The 21,758-nt window shown below is 40.3% G+C and overlaps 1 protein-coding gene across 6 annotated transcripts in view; it reads right to left on the reverse strand.

Moving 5' to 3' along the window:
• The window catches only part of TACC2 (transforming acidic coiled-coil containing protein 2), a 306,574-nt gene that overhangs the window by 122,178 nt on the left and 162,638 nt on the right, over positions 1 to 21,758 (reverse strand). For all 6 annotated transcript variants that reach the window (XM_043983128.1, XM_043983126.1, XM_043983127.1 and 3 more), the window contains exon 8: positions 13,380 to 13,514. In XM_043983128.1, coding sequence (XP_043839063.1) covers positions 13,380 to 13,514 — 135 coding nt within the window. The remainder of the gene's footprint in view (positions 1 to 13,379; positions 13,515 to 21,758) is intronic.

A 21,758-nucleotide genomic window follows, 5' to 3' on the forward strand; every position in this document is an offset into this window, starting at 1 on the left:
AGCAGCTCATAGGGCTTTTGGGTTAAAAAGTGTTTTCTGTCCCAACAACTCTACTTTTCTTGGGGGTTCAGCATTAATTCAATTCCACAAATATTTATGAACTGCCTACTAGATGCCAGGCCCTGTGCTGCATCTTGGGGAAATAGGTAAAGCACAGGCCCTGCTCTCAATTCTGATGTGGGAAAGGATAAATATACAGATAACAGATACCAGGTCAACTGACCTAAGAACTCGAGAAATTCAGGCAAAGCAATCTGGGAGATATGAGAAGAAATGGGTTCCCTTTCCCCTCAAGAGGAGTGGTCAAGTACGGATGGAATGAGAAGGTTAAAATTAAGCTAGGCCTTGAAGGAAGGAAAGGACTTTAAGAGAGAGACTGGGGTGGAAGGGTGGCAGCTAGGTGGCACAGTGGATAAAGCACCAGCCCTGGATTCAGGAGGACCTGAGTTCAAATCAGACCTCAGACACTTGACACTTACTAGCTGTGTGACCCTGGGCAAGTCACTTAACCCCCATTGCCCCACAAAAAAGAGAGAGAGAGAGAGAGAGAGAGAGAGAGAGAGAGAGAGAGAGAGAGAGAGAGAGAGAGAGAGATGGAAGTAGTAGGAGGGTTGAAAGAAGGCATAGGTAGACAAGACCACAGGACAAAAAGGGAGGATGGTTTGATTGGAACATGGAGGAATTTTTTTCTTTTGGGTGGGGCAATGAGGGTTAAGTGACTTGCCCAGCTACTAAGTGTCAAGTGTCTGAGGTCACATTTGAACTCAGGTTCTCCTGAATCCAGGGCCGGTGCTTTATCCACTGCACCCCCTAGCTGCCCCTTGTAGAAACTTTTACTATGGCTGAAGAGGCAGATTAGAGACAGACAGTAAAGAGCCTTGAATGTGACAGGAGTTCATATTTTAGTTAGCAATGGGGAGCTATTAAGGGTTCTTGAGGATACAAGTACCATGATTGTTGCAATAGGAAGATTCCTTGGATCTAAAGCAGTTGTCCCCATTTGTTTCATCTTCTTATTGGCTGTGCACAAAAGAAGAGGTAATTGTAAGGTCTGCAATATTGAAAAGAGAATTGAGATTTAAGGCCATTAAAAGCTGAGAGTATAATGGAAGTGAGGCTGACCTAGAACTTGAGAGATCTGGGTTCAAGACCTATCAGGCTCTGCCCATCTCAGGTGTTTGACCTCAGAAACTTTGGTGAAGTTTATTTTGCCTCAGTTTCCTTATCTGTAAAATGAGGAGATTAGATGATCTCTAAGGTGGCACCATGATTCCAACTATAAGACCCTAAGCAGATTTAGAGTAGGAAAGAACCTACTCTAAATCTAAAATCATCAATCTAATCTAAATCTAATCTACTCTAATCTAAATCATCAAATCATAACATCACAGCTTCAAGCTGGAAGGGCCTTTATAGGCCATCTAAACTAATCCCTTCTTTTTACAGATGAGGAAACTGAGGCCCTGAGAGTTCACACAGGTAGTAAAGGGGCAGATGTAAGACTGTAACCCTCTAACTCCAAAGTCCATGTTCTAATCATTACACCATATTTCCTCTCTACCCTACCCCCCACCACAACATTTTGAAGAGGAAGAAGCTAAATTCCCCCAAACTGATGACAGCTGCCCAAGATCACCCAGGGCATTCTGGGTCCTATGACTCCACATTGTGTCCTTGCCACTATACCATTCTGAACTTCACCTCTCATCTTCAATGTCCTCCTCTGTAAAAGGAAAAAGAGGTTAGATGATAAGATTGCTAATATCTTCCTGCTAACCCCAGCCTTCAGTCCAAGATTCTGTACAAAACTTTCTAGCACTTTCTAGAACACCCCAGCTAACTCCAGACCCAGATTTCCTCCAATCAGAACCAGTTCAAAATGTTCTACCCCCTATCAATCTCCATATCCAGAAAACATCCTACTTATACATGACTCCAAGAAAGGAAGCTTCCACCAGCCCCTGGAGCAGCTGCCCAAAGGAAAAAGTGACCTCAGCTAAGTCTGCTTCCAGCTGTTGCAAAGATGCTTCTTCTTGTGGGAAAACCCCTTTAGACGGGAGAGTATGTTGACGGTTCCTATTTCAGCCATAGGTTACAACAGTCTTAGTTGTCTCCATGAGGACAACTGTAGCCACACCCCCGGCTGCTAATGATCTAAAAGATTTTGTTAAGTTTTCCCAAGAGGAGCCAGAATTAATTCAACCAGGAGAAAGATGCCCATTAGATCTTTTGGGGCTGTTGTACATGACTCTAGAGAGAACTGTTAACCCTATCCTAACTATAGCCCACAATGGATCCTTTCTGTCATACTTCCTTCTAACTTTCTTATTCTTTCCTTAAAATCCAACCAGCTTCCTCCCCTTTCTCACTTGTGTTAGAGATGCAACCTTGGTTTGTCTCCAAACACTGATACAAGAATGTCTGCCCTGACTACAAAGAATAGTGGCTTGGGCCCAAGCTTCTCTCTTAAAAAGGTTTTTTTTTTCTAAGCACATTGTTATCTCAAATAGATCACTTGGCCTCTGGGAGTGTTAGGTTCATATGGGGTCCTCATACTAATAATAGCTTATGTCTGAATGGCAGCTTTAGATTTACACAGCACTTTCCTTACAACAACCCTGGAAGGCCAAAAATGTATCACCACCACCCTCCCACAAACACCTATCCTGATTTGCAGATGGGAATATTAGTATTATAGATCTAAATGCAGAAGGAACCTGAGAGGCTATCTCGGCCCCCCCCCCCCTTATTTTAGAGATAAGGAATCTGAAACCCAGGAAGGTTAAGTGTTTTGCCTAAGGTAGGGTCAGAGGTAGGAATTGAACTCAGATCCTGACTCCAGTCAGTGAGCTTTTCTACTGTACCAGACATTGAAATTGAAGCTCAGAGATAATGAAGTGACTTGCCCAGGGTCACGCAGCTGGTAAGTGCTGAAGCCAGAACTTGAATCCAGATCTTCTAAGAAATAAGAAGTTGCCTAGTCAGTTAAGTGGTGCAGTAGGTAGAGCACTGGTCCTGGAGTCAGGAAGACCTGAGTTCCAATATGGCCTTCAAACACTTCCTAGCTTCACAACTCTAGACAAGTCACCTCTGCCTGCCTCAGTTTCCTCAATTGCAAAATGGGGATAATAATAGTATCCACATCCCAGTGGGCAAGTTACTTAACTTCCATCTGCCTCAGTTTTCTCAACTGTAAATAGGGATAATAACAATACCTATTTTCCAGGGTTGCTATGAGGATCCAGTGAGATAATATTTGTAAAACACTTAGCACAGTGCCTGAAACATAACAATAAATGCCTGCTCTCCTTTTCTCCTCAGATTACTATTCTTTTCCACTGCACCGTGCTGCTGGCACTACATAAATTCTAAACTTGAAACCAAAAACATCTCCCATAGGATGCTGGGAAGAAGGTAGGGCTCTGGACTCTTACTGATTTCCAAATTGCTATTTTAAATATATTTTTGTCAAAGTAAATGCAGTCACCATTCCCCATTTTGAAGGATTGAATTCCCCCCCCAAAAAAAAAAGTGCTCTGGATATAGCATGTGCTCAACAAATATTTGTGGGACGAATGAATGAATGAATGGATACGGATCAAGACAATACAGTTGTATTTTCTGGACTGTGTCAAACCAAGGAGACACCAGAAGGAATCCTTCTTCCTGTGGGTTGGTCTTGATGATGCTGTCATAGCTAAAGGTTCACAGCTTGATGCTGGGAAAGCTATCTTCAGGGAGTCAGGGGCAAAAATTTACTTTTCTCTAATATATTCTAATCAATTACTTAATACCTTAGGACAGAATATAGGAACAAGAGGTAGTGAGGTATAGAGGAGAAAGCACTGACCCTGGAGTCAGAGTAGCTGGGCTCAAACCTCACATGTGACAATACTTAAGTGATCTTAGTCAAGTCATTTAGCTCTCTGGGACTCAGCGTCTTCATCTGTAAAATGTGAAGGTTGGATAAGACGGGCTCTGAGACGGCTTCCCTGCTTTAGGTCTATGATCCAATGATTCCCAGTCACCCAGAAGAAGAAAAAAAGGTCAATCACAAGCAGAGTAAAATAATATAACACCAAAGAATAAATCTGTTCCAAGAGAGATGGGAAGGTCCTAATTGTTCTACTTATATTCATATTACTCATGATTTCACACTCCTGAGAGCACAAGTCACTGGCTCATGTTTTGCTTTAATGATATCAATTGCATGGAAACTGATGTGATTGCTAAAGATACTTCTGACCATTTACTGATGGTGAGCAGCCCCATAAGGGGAATATTCCTGTGATAGACTCTTGTCTCCCTTGGTGCCTCTGCAAAGTCAAGTGTATAGAAGGCTCATCTAAAATTAACTTTGTATTGTTTCCTCACTTACTCTGAGGATTCATCTTCCCCATCACTTTTAGATCTGACTCATTTGATAAGTTGTTTGCTCTAAAGTCATCCTTCCTTTTCAATATCTTCGGTTGAACTTATGAATTAAAAAAAAAAAAACACACTTGTCTCAGAAAAAAAGCAGAAGTTATCCAGGATAAGCATCTATCCTCTGCTGGCACTACATAAGCACCTCTATAAGCACCTCTCTATTCCCCTCTGAAAATGGAAAAACTGAGAAGAATGCATATTTCCCATCCCCAGTACTCTCAACCACCTATACAATGACACTATATTTGACCCTGGGATATGTGCTGTCCCTTTATTACTTTATTTCCCATTTTGGTTTTGATCCTTTAACTACAATATATCACCACCACCTAATGGTGGCAGGCACCTTGTTTCATTTGGGCTATTGGTCTAAACCAATATTCCAAAGCCATGTTTTAATCCCAAGGGTATGTGATCAAGCAAAAAGGAGGTTAGAATATGTCTTGCACCAAAGGTAAAATACAAGGCTTGTTTCCAATACAACTACCCCTGGTCATATTCCTGACCACTCACCTCACTTTAAGCATTCTTCTGCTATGCAAGTTCCCCAGTCCCTCTTTCTGAGTTTGGTCTCAGACCCAACCCCAGGGCAGCTATAACCTAATCATTATGAGGTCCTTACAGCTACAGCTGTGCAGGTACCATTGGGAAAATCTAGACACCTCTCCAGTCCATATCCATTCACTGTCCCCCAGATCACCTGTTGGCCCCACAGAGAGTGGGACCTAAAAGTTCTATGCGCCTAGAAAGTGACCAATAAGAAGAGTTCCATCCCTTTTCATTGTGGGTAGGACAGAATGAGTCTCAAGGGGATTAGCAGGCAAAGATGGGTTGTGATCTGCACCCTAATTTTATTACATTCTTCTTGCCATGAAAAAATCTTAAACACAAATTAAATAAGATTTGAACCACATGTTTATAGCAATTTCCTGATGTGACAGACAGATACTCAACAGGATAATTGTGAAGACCTTTAAAAAAAAAAAGAAACCCGTGAAAAAATCCATAATGAAATGTAACACCCCCAGGAAAGATAAATGTGTTAATTGCCAATTAGAGCCCTGCCACAAACACCAAAAAAAAATCACAGAATCTCAAAGTTGGAAGGAACCTCAGAGACCACCTGAGAACACTCTGTATAACATCTGTGACAAGTGGTCAACCAACCTCTGATGAAAGAAACCATTCCCTACTTGGTTAAGCAGTAGCTCTCCCCTGAGGCTGACTCTTACACTCCCAGAGAGCTCTGTATAAAAAGTTTTCTATTGTGCCAAAATCTCTCTCTGCACCCTCCACCCACAGTCCTGACTTCTGTAAAGGGACACATGAGCCCATTAAATTAAGCCCTCATCTGCACGTCCGACCTTCAAACACTTGAGCATGGATCTCTTGTCCTACCTCCAGGTTTTCTCTTCTCCTTGTTAAATAACCCAGGTCCTTCAACCATTCCTCATCTGGCCTGGCTTCTAGTCCTCTCACAATCTTAATTCCTTCCTTTGGACATGCTTTACTTTTGTCAAATGGTGGGTATAACAAGGAAATAGGATGCCCAGAAGTAGACAAAAATACTCCAGATGTCTGGCCAGAGAAGAGTTCAGTGTGTAATTGTACATGTTTTATTCAGGATGGGCAATTTGTCAAAATTATTGCAGTCCACAATTATATTGACTTTTTAGGTTACCATGTTAAACTATTGCCTCATATTCAACCTTCATTCCACTAACTTAGAGACCTTTTTTTTTTTTTTTACAATTTTACAAATTGTTGTCCAATAGTACCCACCCCATCCCCACCCTGTCCATTTATACAGTTGATTTTTAAAATTCAATCGTATCTGTCCCTATTAGATTTTAACTTTCTCAGGTTGGCCCATTATTCTATTCTATCAAAAATTCCAGCTCTTTGCTATGCCATCTACTGTGTTAGCTCTCTCTCCCAGTTTCATGTTGTTTGTAAATTTTATAATCATTCCCTTTCTGAAATCTAAGTATACTCCATCTATGGATGGCATCCTTATGATCTACTTGTCTCATCACTCTATCAGGAAAGAAAATGAGGTTAGTCTGGCCTCATGTGGCCTGTGGCTCTTAGGGATCAGCACTTCCCTTTCTAAATGTGCACAAACCACTTTTTAAATAACAAGTGCTAGCATTCTGCTAGGAATAGAAGTCAAGGTCAGCAGCCTCTTGTGGCTGGAAAAAAAAATCTCGACTTCTTCACTCTTCTGGAAAATGAGGATGGTATTTTTGTCTGTCTCCATTCCTCCTTCAACACCTCTCCTATTCCTCAGGGCTTTGTTTGTTTCATGGGATTTAGCCTTCTTGGTATGTGGGTTTTGCCAAGTATGGAGCTCAGCAATCACATCCTTCTATTCTTTCAGTTTCCTGAGATGCATTGCCTGCAAGGAGGTTGAGACTGAAGGCACAGCTGGATGCTCTCACCATCTTCTCACCTATCTTGAGTTTTAACTCCCTCTTAATTATTTTGGTCTTTCCTTTCCGATACAATGATATGTCCTAGACACATGGTCCACACAGGATGACCATCAAACACCTGGGTCCAATGTTTCATTAATATTTGCATGGCCAGATGAATCACAGAATGTTGAGTCTGGAAGAAACCTCAGAGATCATCCCTCAGATGACTCTATCTTCCTGCTTTTTTGTCTTTGCAAAAGTGATCCCTCCGTGTCTGCAAAGCCCTTCCTTCTCACCCCTGCCCCACAAAATCTCTGGCTTTCTTCTAAGTGTTGCTGAAGGTCTTCTTCCTAATGTGATGTTTAAAATCTAAATTGTGGTCGCCTTAAATTAGAAGCTTTAGCACCAGTCCTTGGGCATTAAACATTAAAGCATAGAGATACTCCCATGGAGTTCAGAAAGTTAAGAAAAAAGCCTATTTAGCCTAGAGTTCCAGCCTGGTCTGGTTCTTCCTCAAGTCCTCTGCCACAAGCCTGCTTCAATCACGAACTCTCTCCAGCAAACTGATTGTGGAAGCTTTTTATAGGTCTGGAACAGAGGCGGTCCTTACACACTGCTTCAAGCCGATTGGTTGGCATCATCCGAATCCATTGGTTCTGAAGGTGTTTTCAAGGTGTGATTACAATCCAGTTCACTTGAAGTAGGCTAATCAGCAGTTAATCACTCTCACTGGATTCAGTCTAGATTAATCTCCAGGTGGGTCTTTGAGTATCTGCTAAATCTCATTATTTCATCACACTAATAAGACACTTCCTGGACTTTCTCCCTCTTGAAATAATTTTATAATGCTCTGTATTACTCATAGGCATGCATGGTGTATTCCCTCCTCCAGCAGAATGTAAGTTTCTTGAAGGCAGATACTGTTTCATTTGTCTTGGTATCATTAGTTCCTTGCACACGTTGTATGTACTTATTGATTGTTTCCTGAATTTGAAGTGAATCTAGCCCACCCCTTTCATTTTACCAATGGGATGGGGGAGGGGGGAACAGTCCCAAAGAGATGAACTTCCCAAGTCACTTAGTCACTTAGAAAACAAAAGCAGCATAGGCTCCTTGTGGGTAGGGGGAGTGTTTCTTCCTTCCTTTTCATCACAGGACTTAACACAGAGCCTGGCCCATAATAAGCTCATTGTTGTTGTTGTTGTTGTTCAGTTGTGTCTGACAATTTGTGACCCTATTTGGAGTTTTCTTGGCAGAGACACCAGGGTGGTTTGCCATTTCCTTCTCCAGTTCATTTGACAGATAAGGAAACTGAAGCAAACTGGGTTAAGTGACTTGCCCAGGGTCACACAGCTCATAAGAGTCAGGTTTTCCTGCCTCCAGGTTTGGTGCTCTAACCATTCTGTCACCTCGCTGCCCAGAACAAGCTCTTAAATGGTTATTGGCTAAATGACCAACATCAGATGACCTGGTTTCAAATACCATTTAGCTACTCACTACCTGTGCAAACCTCTCCATCTCTGGGCCTCAGTTTCTTCATCTATAAAATGAAGGGGTTAGACCGAATTATCTGGAAGATCCATTTTAGCTCCAAATCCTTTAATCCTATGACACCAATTAACTTCTCCAAGTTATTTATTCCCACAAACTAACTTTAGGAAAATCAGTATATTCTACAGCAACAAGAAAACCTGAAATCTGGCTTTGGAAAGCATTTTCTCTGTCTCATTAAAATGGTAATATTGTACAATGTATTAATTAGTTGTCTGCCATACAACAGCTGGAATAAGACTAAGACAATGATTAAAACATTATTTATGTAAATGCATTCTGACATGGATTAGACCCTTTCGTTCCCCATTCCATGATCTGCGAATAAATATTTCAAGCCTACCTAATACAGACATTTTATATGTTCATTAAGAGTGGGGTCAGTGTAATGCAGAAATATGTTGAATATTTTATATATATATATATATATATATATATATATACACACACACACACACACACACACACATACACGTAACCTATATCAGATTGCCTGCTGTCTGGGGGAGGGGAGGAGGGAGGGGAGGGTGGAAGAAAAATTTGAAATTGTAAATCTTACATAAACAAATGTTGAAAACTATCTCTATATGCAACTGGAAAATAATAAAATACTTTTATTTTTAAAAAATGAGTGGGGTCAGTGGATAAAGCATAGGCCCTGGATTCAGGAGTACCTGAGTTCAAATCTGGCCTCAGACACTTGACACTTACTAGCTGTGTGACCTTGGGCAAGTCACTTAACCCCCATTGCCCCGCCAAAAAAAAAATCATCCTCAAATTATTATTGACCCCTATTGTGTCTGGGTGATTGTAGAAAACAATTCCTTCTATGATGTTTTAATTCCTGCATGGTTTATTTGTTTAATTCTCTGGGATATTTTGAAGCCTGGATTGTAGTACAGAAATGTGTTACTTGTTACTTTATCAAAGACAGCATGCTTCCAATGCATAATTCTGACCACCAGGTTGTGTCTTGCTAGATATGTTGTAGTTGTCAAATTTCTGCAATTAACAGCAATATCCTGTAAAGTTTCTACCATTTCCTCACATAATCTACATTATTCAGTAAATCCAGATTACTTCAGGATCATTTTTTCTGTAGTTTCTTGTGGAAATGATCTGGTCTTGAATTGTTTGCATAGAGCCATTGGTTTACATAAACACATTTGCATGATTAAGACATTTGTCAACATCTTTTTTTCTTTCTTTCTTTCTTTCTTTCTTTTTTTTTTTGCATGGCAAAGAGGGTTAAGCGACTTGCCCAGGGGTCACACAGCTAGTAAGTCTCAAGTATCTGAGGTCACATTTGAACTCAGGTCCTCCTGAATCCAGGGCCTGTGCTTTATCCACTGCGCCACCTAGCTGCCCCGTTTGTCAACATTTCTAATGATTGTTGATATTGTTATTTCTTTCAGGACTCTTTTTATCCCAGACAAACCCTCTCTGCTTTTGTTTTGTCAATAATAATGCCTTTCACGTATATGGGACTTTATATATATATATATATATATATATATATATATATATATATATATATATACACACACACACACACACACATATATATACATATACACACATACATACATACACATATATACATACATACACATATATATGTATGTATATGTGTATATATATATATATATAACCTTGTTTAAGGGGTTTCTGAGTTCTCAAGCTGCAATGTTAAGTATGACATAAGAAATATATTTTGTACCCAATTCACCTGCAAAAAGAAGGGGGATCACAGCCCCAGGAGCCTCAAGAATGATGTTTGTTACTATGTTTCTTTGACTCAAGGGTCACTGGCTCCTTTTGTTCCCACCCATGTGGGAATACTCTTTAGTCATTTTGGCAGAAGGGCCAAGTGTACCAGAAAAGGAAGATGACCAGAATTTTCTATCTAATAAAGGGCTTTGGGTCTCCTTTGCCATCAGTTCTTTCAACCAGATGTTCTAGTCTGACTTCACTCCATTACAAGAGGTCAAGCCAATTTCTCAGCTCTAGCATAATTAATTTATTTTTTTCCTCCTGAGCAGAAATGATAGAATAATGGCATCAAGCCACAGAGTGGCCATCTTATATTTCTCAACATGTCTTTGTCCCTTGAATTGCTCAAATGTTAATCATTCCCAGAGGTAAGTTATCTTCCTCCTGGGATATGATTTGGCTTGAGTTACATTTGAGACAGAAGGCTTAGGAGGCATGGTGACTTGAACTCTCTCCTTACTCCCTAACTCCCCTGCCTCCTTCTGTGCCACATCTGTTTTTTATGAAACGAATAAGCCTCGTGGCCTAATGAATATCAGTAATCACAATGCGGGAGTGTGAAAATTCCTGGAGAAAAGCCCACATTTCAGCTCAAAATATGAGATGATGTCATGATTTCTGCAGCAGATTTCGGACTGACTAGAATGTTTGGGCTTATTGGTGGCAGGAAGTCACCCTGCAAAGCTATGGGACCAGAACATCTATTGATTCTGTATATTCATCCTGAGCTGAAGAAGGCAGGATATGTGTCTTTACCCTCCCAAAGGAGAGAAAGGAGAGAAATAGACCTCAGCAGCTATTATTTAGATGAGTTGAGAAAAAACCGCTATACCCCAAAGGGGCAAACACTGGCTTAACGCTTGGACTGATCAAGAATGAATCATTAAGATCATAAATGACAATGTAGCCCACACCCTTTTTTCCAGCCCAGGTGAATAATGCATGTTTCAATGAAATGAAGTCACCTCTTTTTTTTTTTTTTTGAAGCTTACTTTGAAAATTTCATGAGCATCACAAGAAAGTAAAAATAAAAGGTCCATTTTGAAGAAAAGGTCAAGGATTAGGGCCTCTTATTGAAGGTGCCTTTATGATGATACAGATGGTAAAAACAGGCAACAGCAGGCTAGAATCTGGAGATATTAACACAAGCACAACCAGACCAGTGGAACTGCACTCATTTTAGGACATGGCTTCTATCACCATCGGGGCTAAAGTAAATGGAATACTAAGGCTAGCTGTAGTGTCTTTAGGAAGTCTTATGCCAATCGTGAGTAGATGTAGGCCTCAAGTTTCTTCATCTATAAAAGGAGGGGGTTATATGAGGTAAATTCTGAGTTCCTAACCAACTCTGACATTCTGTTATATTGTCATCTAAGATTTACATGTTTTACTACTTGCAGTGGGAGCATTTTATTACATCATCTCCCCATCTCTCCCGGCCCCCAATACACATTAGTTTTTCATTAAAAGGTACTGAGACTATCCTTGACACTTGATTGCCTCAGGGAACCAAAGGCTCAGGTTATTGATATCACTTCCTTACTGCTGGCGTACAAAGCAGCAGGAAGTATTCCAAGAGCTGTCTGACGCTTGGCTGGTAGAGAAGGATGGGTCAAAGGCAAAGGAACTTCATTCAACTGAATCAATAAAGGTGTCCTCATATCCTCGTTGGGTATCCTGCTGCTTTGGTTGAGAAGATTTTTTGTTGGCTGTTGAGTGATCTAAGAGTATCTCATTTTGATCCAACACTAAGCCTAAACCAACAGGATGCCACTATAAAAATTTACAAAATTTAGACTCTCAGGTACAAAAGTCAGCACAGAATCTTAGGGTTGGAAGGGTATTCAGCTGAAGTCTATACCTGACCAGAAATGGTCTCCATGATATGCCTAACAAATGAAGAGTTCAAGTGGTAGGGAAGCAGCTGCCTTCTGAGAAGTCCCATTCCACTTTTGGAGGGCTCTAATTGTTAGGAGTTCTTCCTTAAAAGGGCCTAGATCTGCTTCTGCAATTTCAACCTACTGTTTTCTCATTCTGTCATATTAGACAAAACAAGTCTAATCCTTGAGTGAAGAGATGAACACTTCTCTCCTGACATATCACTCTACTCTGAGTTATATAATAAAAGCTCATTAACTGAATTGGTGGTAATAATAATAAGTGATAAAATAATTTTAAAAGGACAATTGAATTAGTGAATAACATGAACTATAGTTGATAGGTAGCCAGTATCTGCTCAATTAATACATAATCCTGACGAATCAAGTGCAAAGTCATTTTGTCTATTACTTTTTCTTTACCCTGTCCACATTCCTGCTTCAAGACCTTTGTTCACATTGATTGCCCCCATGTGAAACATCCTCCCCTCCTCTCTACCAAGCCAAACTTCACCCATCCTTCAAGGCCTAGCTCAAATCCCATCTCCTCCATAAAGGCCTTCCTGGCCAAATTGGCCCCCAATGACCTCCCCTGCCTATATATAGCATTCACATTCTGTACCACTCATGGGACACTTAACAAATCCTTCCTTGAACTGACACCTTTTGTATGTTTGTACCTGCACTGTTATTTAGTCTTTCATGTGTCTATTTCTGGCTAGATTATAATCTCCTTAGGGACAAGTACTGGGAATTCTTTCTAACATCTCACACATAGTTTGATATTATTCACATAGTGGGCACTCAATAAACATTGGTTTAAATTTGAACTTGAAACTAAGCTAATAAAAAGTTCCCCAGAAGAACTGCTTTTGGGACCCTGCTTTGAAGAAATATCAAGAATAATTCATAATTAGCATACTCTATTCATTTCAAGAAATATTCGAGTGTCTAATATGTGCAAAGCCTTTGGAAGGGTGTAATAGGAAGATAAAATCTGACTTCAAGATTACAATGTAATAAATTATCTATTATTTGCATGTAAATGGTGGACTTTATTCTTCTTTCTACTATTCATTTGTACTCTCTTTGAAAATTGGACTCAGCAAAGCCCAATTATCACACGTCCTGAGCCAAAATGGATGAAACCTGGGACAGTATTTGCCACAATAAGCATATCACCCAGAAAACCTTGTGCCTGCTGCTTAGGGTCACAGTAATGTGCCTTGATTTTGTAAAAAGGACAATAGAATGTTTGCCTTAGCCTCTCTTCTTTCTCAATTCTGTGACGTTCTGTGGAGAGGCCCACTCCCAGGCCCACTGGGCTAAATACCTTTTTAAGTCCTTCTTCGGATCGTGGCTTTGAGAAGCTGGCACTTGTGCATCATTGGCTGGGGTGAGAGCCAAATGTAAGTCCTCAGAGGATGTGGGAACAATGTTCTCACAGGTTGCTATTACCCTGGAGGTCCTATAAAAACAACGGAAGAATTATTTTGAATGGAAGCCTTGTTCCTTAGTGGCCACATTCATAAAACTTTATCAAACTGGACCCCAGCTCCCCACTAAAAGACTAGTTTAAAAAACAGTACTCTTAAACTATTCCCTGGAAACCTTATTTTTGAATAGTAGAAAATGTAATGTCAGGGGCAGCTAGGTGGCACACTGGATAGAGAACTGGCCCTGGATTCAGAAGGTCCTGAGTTCAAATCTAGCCTCAGACACTTGACACTTACTAGCTGTATGACCCTGGGCAAGTCACTTAACCCCAACTGCCCCACCAAAAAAAAATGCAATGTCAAGTGCAACTAGGTGGTATTTGTGTGGTTGTTAAAACACTGGATTTTGGAGTTAAGAAGACATGAGTTTAAATCCTGCCTCAGTCACTTACTAGTTATGTGAACCTGGTCACTTAACCTTTCTGTGCCTCAATTTCCTTATTTTTAAAATGGGGACACGGAATTGATGACTGCTAAGGTTCCTTCTAGTCATAAATCTGTGATCCTATGAGTCACTGCTATGCTGCCACTACAATGAATTTTATCCCTTGTTACGATTAACCAAAATCTCACCTAACATTTCTTTCAAGCAGTTCAGGTATTCAAGAGACTGTAATTTATTGGTGTTATGTTAAGTACAACTCAATAGTCCATGCAGTGAAATAAAATTTAAAATTATGAATTTAATTCAACTGCCCAAACATTTATTAAGCTCCTATTAGAGATGAGGCATTGTGTTTATTTCTAAGGATAAAATGAAATTCAATTCTCAAGGATCTTATAATTTAAGGGATTGAAGGGGGAAAGAAAAGTAAAGAACCAACTATGATACAAGAGACAAGGAAATAAGAGCTTCCTAAAATGGCATGGACAGCCCATGGGAGGTCAGGAGTCCCTCTTACTAAAGATTTTCATCTGAAGGCTAGATGACCACTCATCTGGGATGTTATAAAGGGGATTCATCTTCCAAATATAGGTAGAAGCCTAACTGGATAGACTCTGCCAACCCTTGAAACTCTGAGTTTCTGGGCATAAGCACAATGGAAAGGTCCAGGAAAAGGAGCCATGAGAAATTTGGAGGGAGATGATATCTCAGGGTGTCTCCTAGAAAAGGCAAAAGTAGTTTTAGGTCATGGGACAGTAAATTAAGTACACTAATGCATTCATAGGACAGCTGTCTCTTTCTCTGACAGGATTACTGCAAAGCAGAGAGAATGGAAACGATGTCTCTGGGGATGCTTACTGCTAATGGTAAGAAAATGTTTTAATGAAAGAGTGTCCTCTACCGGACAGTCATGGTAACTGCTAAGTGTTCAGGTAGCATGGATGAGAAGGGACTTTTCACCCACATGAAGTTTTCTTGGAAAGGCTCTTGTTTTCGCTAGGGGGAAGGGGAGGGGGGGTAGGAGTGAGGAATAACATATGATCCGACAACACGGAGACATGCCCTCAAAAGCACTGTTTTGTGACTCAGAATCAGTTTTAATTTCCCCAATTCAGCAAAACCAAGAATGCCATGTCTGTATAAGACAAAACTGTGAATAGTTAGTAGCTAAGTGGGCCAAGAAGGAATTTGTTTTCCGAACCTCACTCCAGCTGTCCAAACGAGCAGGGTGAAAGGAAAAGGCACAGGAGAAGCTACAGGACCTACAGCGGGTCCAAGGAGCTAAAATGATATGACTCAGCAGTTGAGGTTTCTGAAACCCAGCTGTTAGGTCACCGCCCAAAAAGCCCCAGTGATTGAGATTTCACAGCGTTTATCGCAAATAATGAATTCCTCTGCCTCTCCTAGGTTTCTGCACCTGCTGGTCGTTTCCAAACAGCAAATTGTTAAGAATGGCTATGTTTTTATTTAAGGAATATTTTGCTTATTTACATTCTTTCCAAAATCAGCTTGTGTTGGCTTTCTAGGATTTAAAGATCACACTATAAGGACCAGCACAAGAGAAGAAACACTGATCCAACTGTGCAGGGTTTGATCATGTACAACTTTGTTGTTTTACAGATGAGGCCCAGAAATTTACCAATTATGCAATCTTTAGCAATTTCCTCCTCGGCAAAATGAAGCTGGACTATATATTCTTCAAAGTCACTCCTGGCTGCTCTGAGATGCTATGGTTAGATGCTTTTCCTTAAGGCCACAAAGCTAGTTGGTGAAAGCCTATATCCCAGGTCTCCTGGTTCCCAATCCCAGGCTCTTTCCAATGTAGCACTGCACTTAGCACAGGATCTAGCACACAGCAGGTGCTTAATAAATGTCTGCTGACTTTTAGAACACCAGAAAAAAATGCATAGAAGATTTATATGGCTTATACCCAGCAGGTTTCTTTAAACAAGAATACTTCTGAGTACTCATGAGGGTAAAATGTGAAAAGTGGGTTTGAAAATAAATAAAACATTGATAAAGCAGACCTAAGAGAGAGTGTTATAGTATACAGACAACTGGCCTCAGAATCAGGAAGTCCTTGGTTCAACTGCTACCTCCAACATGCAGTGGCTCTGTGACCCTGGGCTAGTCACTTAATTTCTCTCCCCTCATCCCACACCCCATAACCCTGACAACTTTCAAAAACTATAATTTATGGAGAAAGTGCCATATTCTGTGTTGGCAGAGAAAGCTCACCAAGAGCACTCTACCACCAATGATAGTACAGGTCTGGCATACCTCCACACACCCCAAACCTCACATTTTTGGTTTGTGTAAACATTTGGAGGTTGAATGGGCTAGAATCTACCTCGGAGGTGGGGAAAGTTAGGTAAAAAATTAATAAAATAACTAACATGGGGCAGCTAGGTGGCGCAATGGATAAGGCAGTAGCCTTGGATTCAGGAGGACCCGAGTTCAAACCCAGCCTCAGACACTTACTAGCTGTGTGACCCTGGGCAAGTCACTTAAACCCCATTGCCCTGCAAAAAAAAAAACAACAAAAAAACAAAACAAAACAAAAAAATAACTAACATGGGGGGATTAAACTAGGAGAATTGATTTAGAAGTACATATAAATAATGGATAAGTTGGGAGCAGGAAGGATGAAGTAGTAAATAGAATGTTGATCTTGGAATCAGAAAGAAATTTCACTTCTTACACATTACTATTTGACTCTGGATCAGCCACTTAACCTTTTAGAGCCATAAGCAATCCTCTAAGATTTGTCTCCTAAGTCACAAAAAGGTTGTGGTCTGCCTCCTATTAAAGTCTCTACATAGATATTGATGAAATCATAGATCCTTGGCGTATCAAATCAAATGCATTTATTCATCATAAGCTATTTTCACTTATTTATTCCATAAACATTTATTGTAGGTCTCTATGGATTAAAGCCAGAACCTTGGCTTCTATTCTTGCACATACTTAAAAGTAATCAAATGCCATGCTTTTAAGAGCACTGCATCATTCCAATGCCTCACCAATTCAGACAGGTCTTATCTCCCTTGCCCCCTTTGCCCCAACTGTCATTCTGAATAAATAAGGGCTGATTCAACTCGCCAAGGCTCTAGGAATTCCAATTTTGCTGTGTTTCCTTTGGTTAAAGGTACACTCCATCAAAGTAAAAGACCCAATTCCATCTTAGAAAACAATGACAGGTCAAAGAGAGAAAATCCACGTTTAATATCAGGATAGAAAGACATGGAACAAGAAATTCGTGCCCTGCAGACACTAGGGGGAAATGCATGAGGCAGAGGAAATACTGATTAACTCTCCACTACAGACAATCTGACAAAATATCTGTAAAGTTATAGAGGCTTCTGAAGACTCAAATATTAAAGGGGGGGGCAAGGTTGGAGGAGGGAAGGGAAGAAGTCCAAGACAGTTAAGTGAAGTATGTAAATCTATTGGCTTTACCATACCAAGTAACAACCACAAAATCTTTCCATCCATGGAGTTATAACATTGAATTCTTTACTCCTCTTCTTTCCTCCGCTAGGCATCCTACCCTAGGATCTGCTGTGAGTCCTGCATGAGTCACTCAAGTCTCCCATAGGGCATCCAGACCTCCTTCCATCTTGTTATCCATTGAATTCTTCACAGCCACACCCTTTCCGCTCTGATCTGCACTGCATTAGCTCCATGGGTCCAAACAAATCACTCAACAGTTAGTTAAGAATTGTAAATCCCCATTCTTCCTACCTTCCTACCTCCCACTCATCCAGTGCCTTCTTCCCCCAACACTAATTAATAATTGTCAGACTCAATAAGATGTAGAAGAACATAGTGACTCAACATACCAGGGCCAAACCTCAAAAAGGTAAAGTTAAAAAAAAAGGTAAAGTAAAATAACAAAACAAAACAAAAAACCCTGAAAACAGGGAGACACCTGCCAAGAGAAAAGTAGCCCAGACTGATATTCGAGAAGTTCCTTCAAGGTAAAGGCAACGTGGTCTTCATGTGTTCTTATATTTAGGTGATGTTTTAACACCTAGAGATTCGGCAAATATCCCAGACCAGGGCAGCTTCTAACTAGTGTGAGAAAATAATGGGATTTGGCAGATGTCCAGGGACCCCACCTGAAGACTGATTTGGAATTGATTGAATTGGGTGAGACTGAGAGACTGACTGAGAACCTACTTAAGGTTTATTAAATAGAGACCACACTTGGCTGGCCCTGAGTGGGGTGTTGTTCTCAGAGACTGTGGATTACATCATCATGAGACCACCCTCAACCAATCAGCTTGAAGGACAGCCCCTTCTAGGAAGGGAGACGGGAAGTAGGAAGTGGGACCAGCTCCCTGGGTTTGTCTCTTTTGTTTCAGAACCTTGGTTGGTGGCAGAGGAAAGGAGAACGAGTCTATTCTGAACCCTAGGTTAGAAAGGTTTTCTTTCTAAATTCTCTGTACTCCATGTGTTCTATCTTTACTAATTTCTTTTTTTTGGAGGTTTTTAATTTATTGAATGATTAATGACCCATACCCTATGTAATTGCTCAATCTTTTTTTTAATAAAGTATTTCATTTTTTTCCTGCCACATGTAAAGATAGTTCTCAACTCTTGTCTATACAAGCTCTCCAATCTCAGACCCTTCTCCCTCCCTCCCCCCTCCTGTAGACAGCAGGCAATCCGACATAGGTTTTATATATATATATATATATATATACGTATATATACGTATACATATATGTGTATATATACGTGTATATATATATGTATGTATATACACACACACACACACAAACACACGGGGGGGGGCAGGTAAGGACACAAACATTAGATTTTAAACTCACACTAGTAAGGAAGAGATGAGGATGACCTAGATGCCTACCAATTTGTCTTCTATGACCTTATTATGTCATTCATATACCAACCCCTGTCAACTGGTACAGTGGATGGTTAGCAGAACTCTCTTAAGCCTCAGGTAATCCACAGTCCCAAGGTGAGTCCCCTTCGAACATGGCTAGTGCCTCAGACATTTGCTAGCTATGCCACTTACCCCGTTTGCCTCAGTTTCTTCATCTGTAAAATGGGGATAATAGTACCTACCTCCCAGGGTTGTGAGGATCAGATGAGATAATAATTATAAAGTGCTTAGAACAATGCCTTGTACATATTAAGTGCCACTATCTACTATCCACTGAGCCACCCAGCTGCCATTAAATGCTATATAAATGTTGGCTATTAGCTATTAGCTATTAGCTAGGGCTTACCTGGATTGATCCTCTAGTCATCAGACAAAGGGCCTTTCCCCTAGAGACACACAGGCTTTTAAAAGTGAGACTTCAAGGGCTACTGAGGTCAATGTTAGCGTTTACTATAGATTCTACCCCCACCCCATCTCTAAGGGCTGAAGAATACTTAATGGAAAATCCTAAGAGGAAAGTTCTAGAACTGGGGATCCAGCAAGAAGGAGTGGGCATGGACAACCAGAAAATGAAATCTAATATTTCAAATGTTCAAATAGTGTGAAACTAATTAGGGCCCAGGAGCCAGTGATGTTCATCCCAACTGTTCAGTCTATTCTCTTTCAGATGTGCCCCTTTCAGTGGGGCAGGTCCCAGGAAAGCATACATACTTGGATATGGTTTCAAAGGATTGAGGGAAAGCATCCTCCCACCCTGCCCAAAACCAACCTCCCCAGTTTGCTCACTGATTTCTGACACTTCTTCAACAGTGGGGAAAGCTTTCATTCTCTAATAGAAGATCAAATTTAAAGTGACTCTGGGAAGAAATCAACCACTGGCTTAAATTATCCCTAAGGTAAAATGACTAATATTGAATCCTTGCTGAAAAGCACGTTTGGATTTCAAGATCAGTGGATAGGAAGGGAAAAGCTCAGAAATTTTGTCTAGCACAAGACAGACAAGGAAAATCTATTTCCTTTGTAGCCACATCACCCTACTTGCCCCTCAAAGATTAACCCAACCTGCTATTGTGAATCCTTCCCCAGCCACCTTAGCTTATAGTGAGCAGTCCTGCCTTCTTTGAAATTTTCCAATAATAATAGCAGTGACCATTTATATAGCACTTTAAGGTTTGCAAAACACTTTACAAATATCATCCTACACAAAACCCTGGGAGGCAAGTGTTATTACTAGCCCCATTTTACAGATGATAATACAGAAATGTATAGATCTTAAGTGACTTTCCAGGAGTCATGTGGTTACTAAGTGTCTGAGGCTATAGTTGAACTCAAGTCTTCTTAACTCCAGATCCAATGTTCTAACCACTGCGCAACCTTCTGGACATACTATCTGTACTTCTCACTTCTTAGTTATATTCTGTCTTCTATTACTAATTACCTTTGACTCACCTGGTAAAGCATACACTCCTAGAAAGCAAAGACTCTCTATCATCTATCTATCTATCTATCTATCTATCTATCTATCTATCTATCTATCTATCTATCTATCTATCTATCTATCTCTCTCTCTCTCTCTATCTCTCTCTCTCTCTATCTATCTATCTATCTACTATCTATGTACATTTACATATGCATACATATGTGTATATACATATAAACATGTATATGCTGTTTCCCTCTCACAGAATAAAGCATAATAACTTTTACATGGGAGGCTCTTGATAAATGTTTACAGAAGAGGGAGAGGAGGAAATAAGAGAGAAAGAGAGGGAGGGAAGGAGGGAGGAAGGAAGGAAGGAAAGGAAAGGAAAGGAACGAAGGGAAAGGAAGGAAGAGAAAGAAAGAAAGATGCAAGGCAGTCAGGCTTAAGTACATCAGAGAAATATGCAGACTTCCTAACTCTACTTTAGGCTAGTGGCATTTCATAAGCCTTAAAAGGGAATACTGTCTTCCCATACTATCTTGCAAACTCAGAGTACAGCATCATTTGCCTTCAGGATGGTGAGTAAGGCTTCCTTTTCCTTTTCAGTACAGCTAATTCTTCCCTGTGTAGCTATCTACAGAAACTTATTTGGGATGTGGAAATATGAACATATCATTGGGTACCTGCAGATTACTAAAGTATCAGTGATGGGAGTACATATATGTTTGTAAATATATTCAGATAGATTGAGAGATGGCTAATTATATGTGCATATCCTTATAAATATAAAAATTTGGAGCAAAAAACAAGTACAATTCTTTGATTGTCTTAACATCTCCAGGCTAGGGAAGTTTATCATGATCTACTGGCTCTCATGCATAGTTCAGCTGCAGGAAGGGCTATTGTAATTTTCAGGAGGCAGCATCACCTCTTTGGGCTGACTGACTCATTCACAGAAATGGTTATCCTAAAAGCTAAGAAAATGGAAACTGAAACTGAAAAATCCAACATTTTAGTAGAGTTGTGATATTGCTGATAGTTACATAATTTGGGGCAACTCACTTCCTTTCTTAGGGCCCTAGTTTCTGTCTCTGTGAAATGACTGGGTTAAAAAAGATATCTAAAGTCCCTTCTATATCTGACATTCCAAGATTCTAAATGATTAACTTAAAAAGGGAGTTTACCAATTTTATTGGTATAACCTTTTTCAAATATGGAATGGCAAGGAAATTGAATTCAGGTGGGTTGTACATTAGGATTTGAACTTTTTAAAAAGCCCATTTAGAATCTTATGGAAAGAAATCAAAGAAGAAAGGGAAGAAAGAGAGACAGGAGAGAGGGAGAGAGAAAGATAGAGAGAATTCTTGGGGGGAGAGATTGAGAGAGAGAGATTGAGAGAGAGAGAATGAGAGAGAGATTGAGAGAGAGAGATGGAGAGAGAGATGGAGAGAGAAGGAGGGAGGGAGAGAGAGAGAGAAAGAGAATGAGAGAGATGGAGA

Source organism: Dromiciops gliroides, chromosome 2 (assembly GCF_019393635.1).
Source record: "Dromiciops gliroides isolate mDroGli1 chromosome 2, mDroGli1.pri, whole genome shotgun sequence".
Lineage (NCBI taxonomy): Eukaryota > Metazoa > Chordata > Mammalia > Microbiotheria > Microbiotheriidae > Dromiciops > Dromiciops gliroides.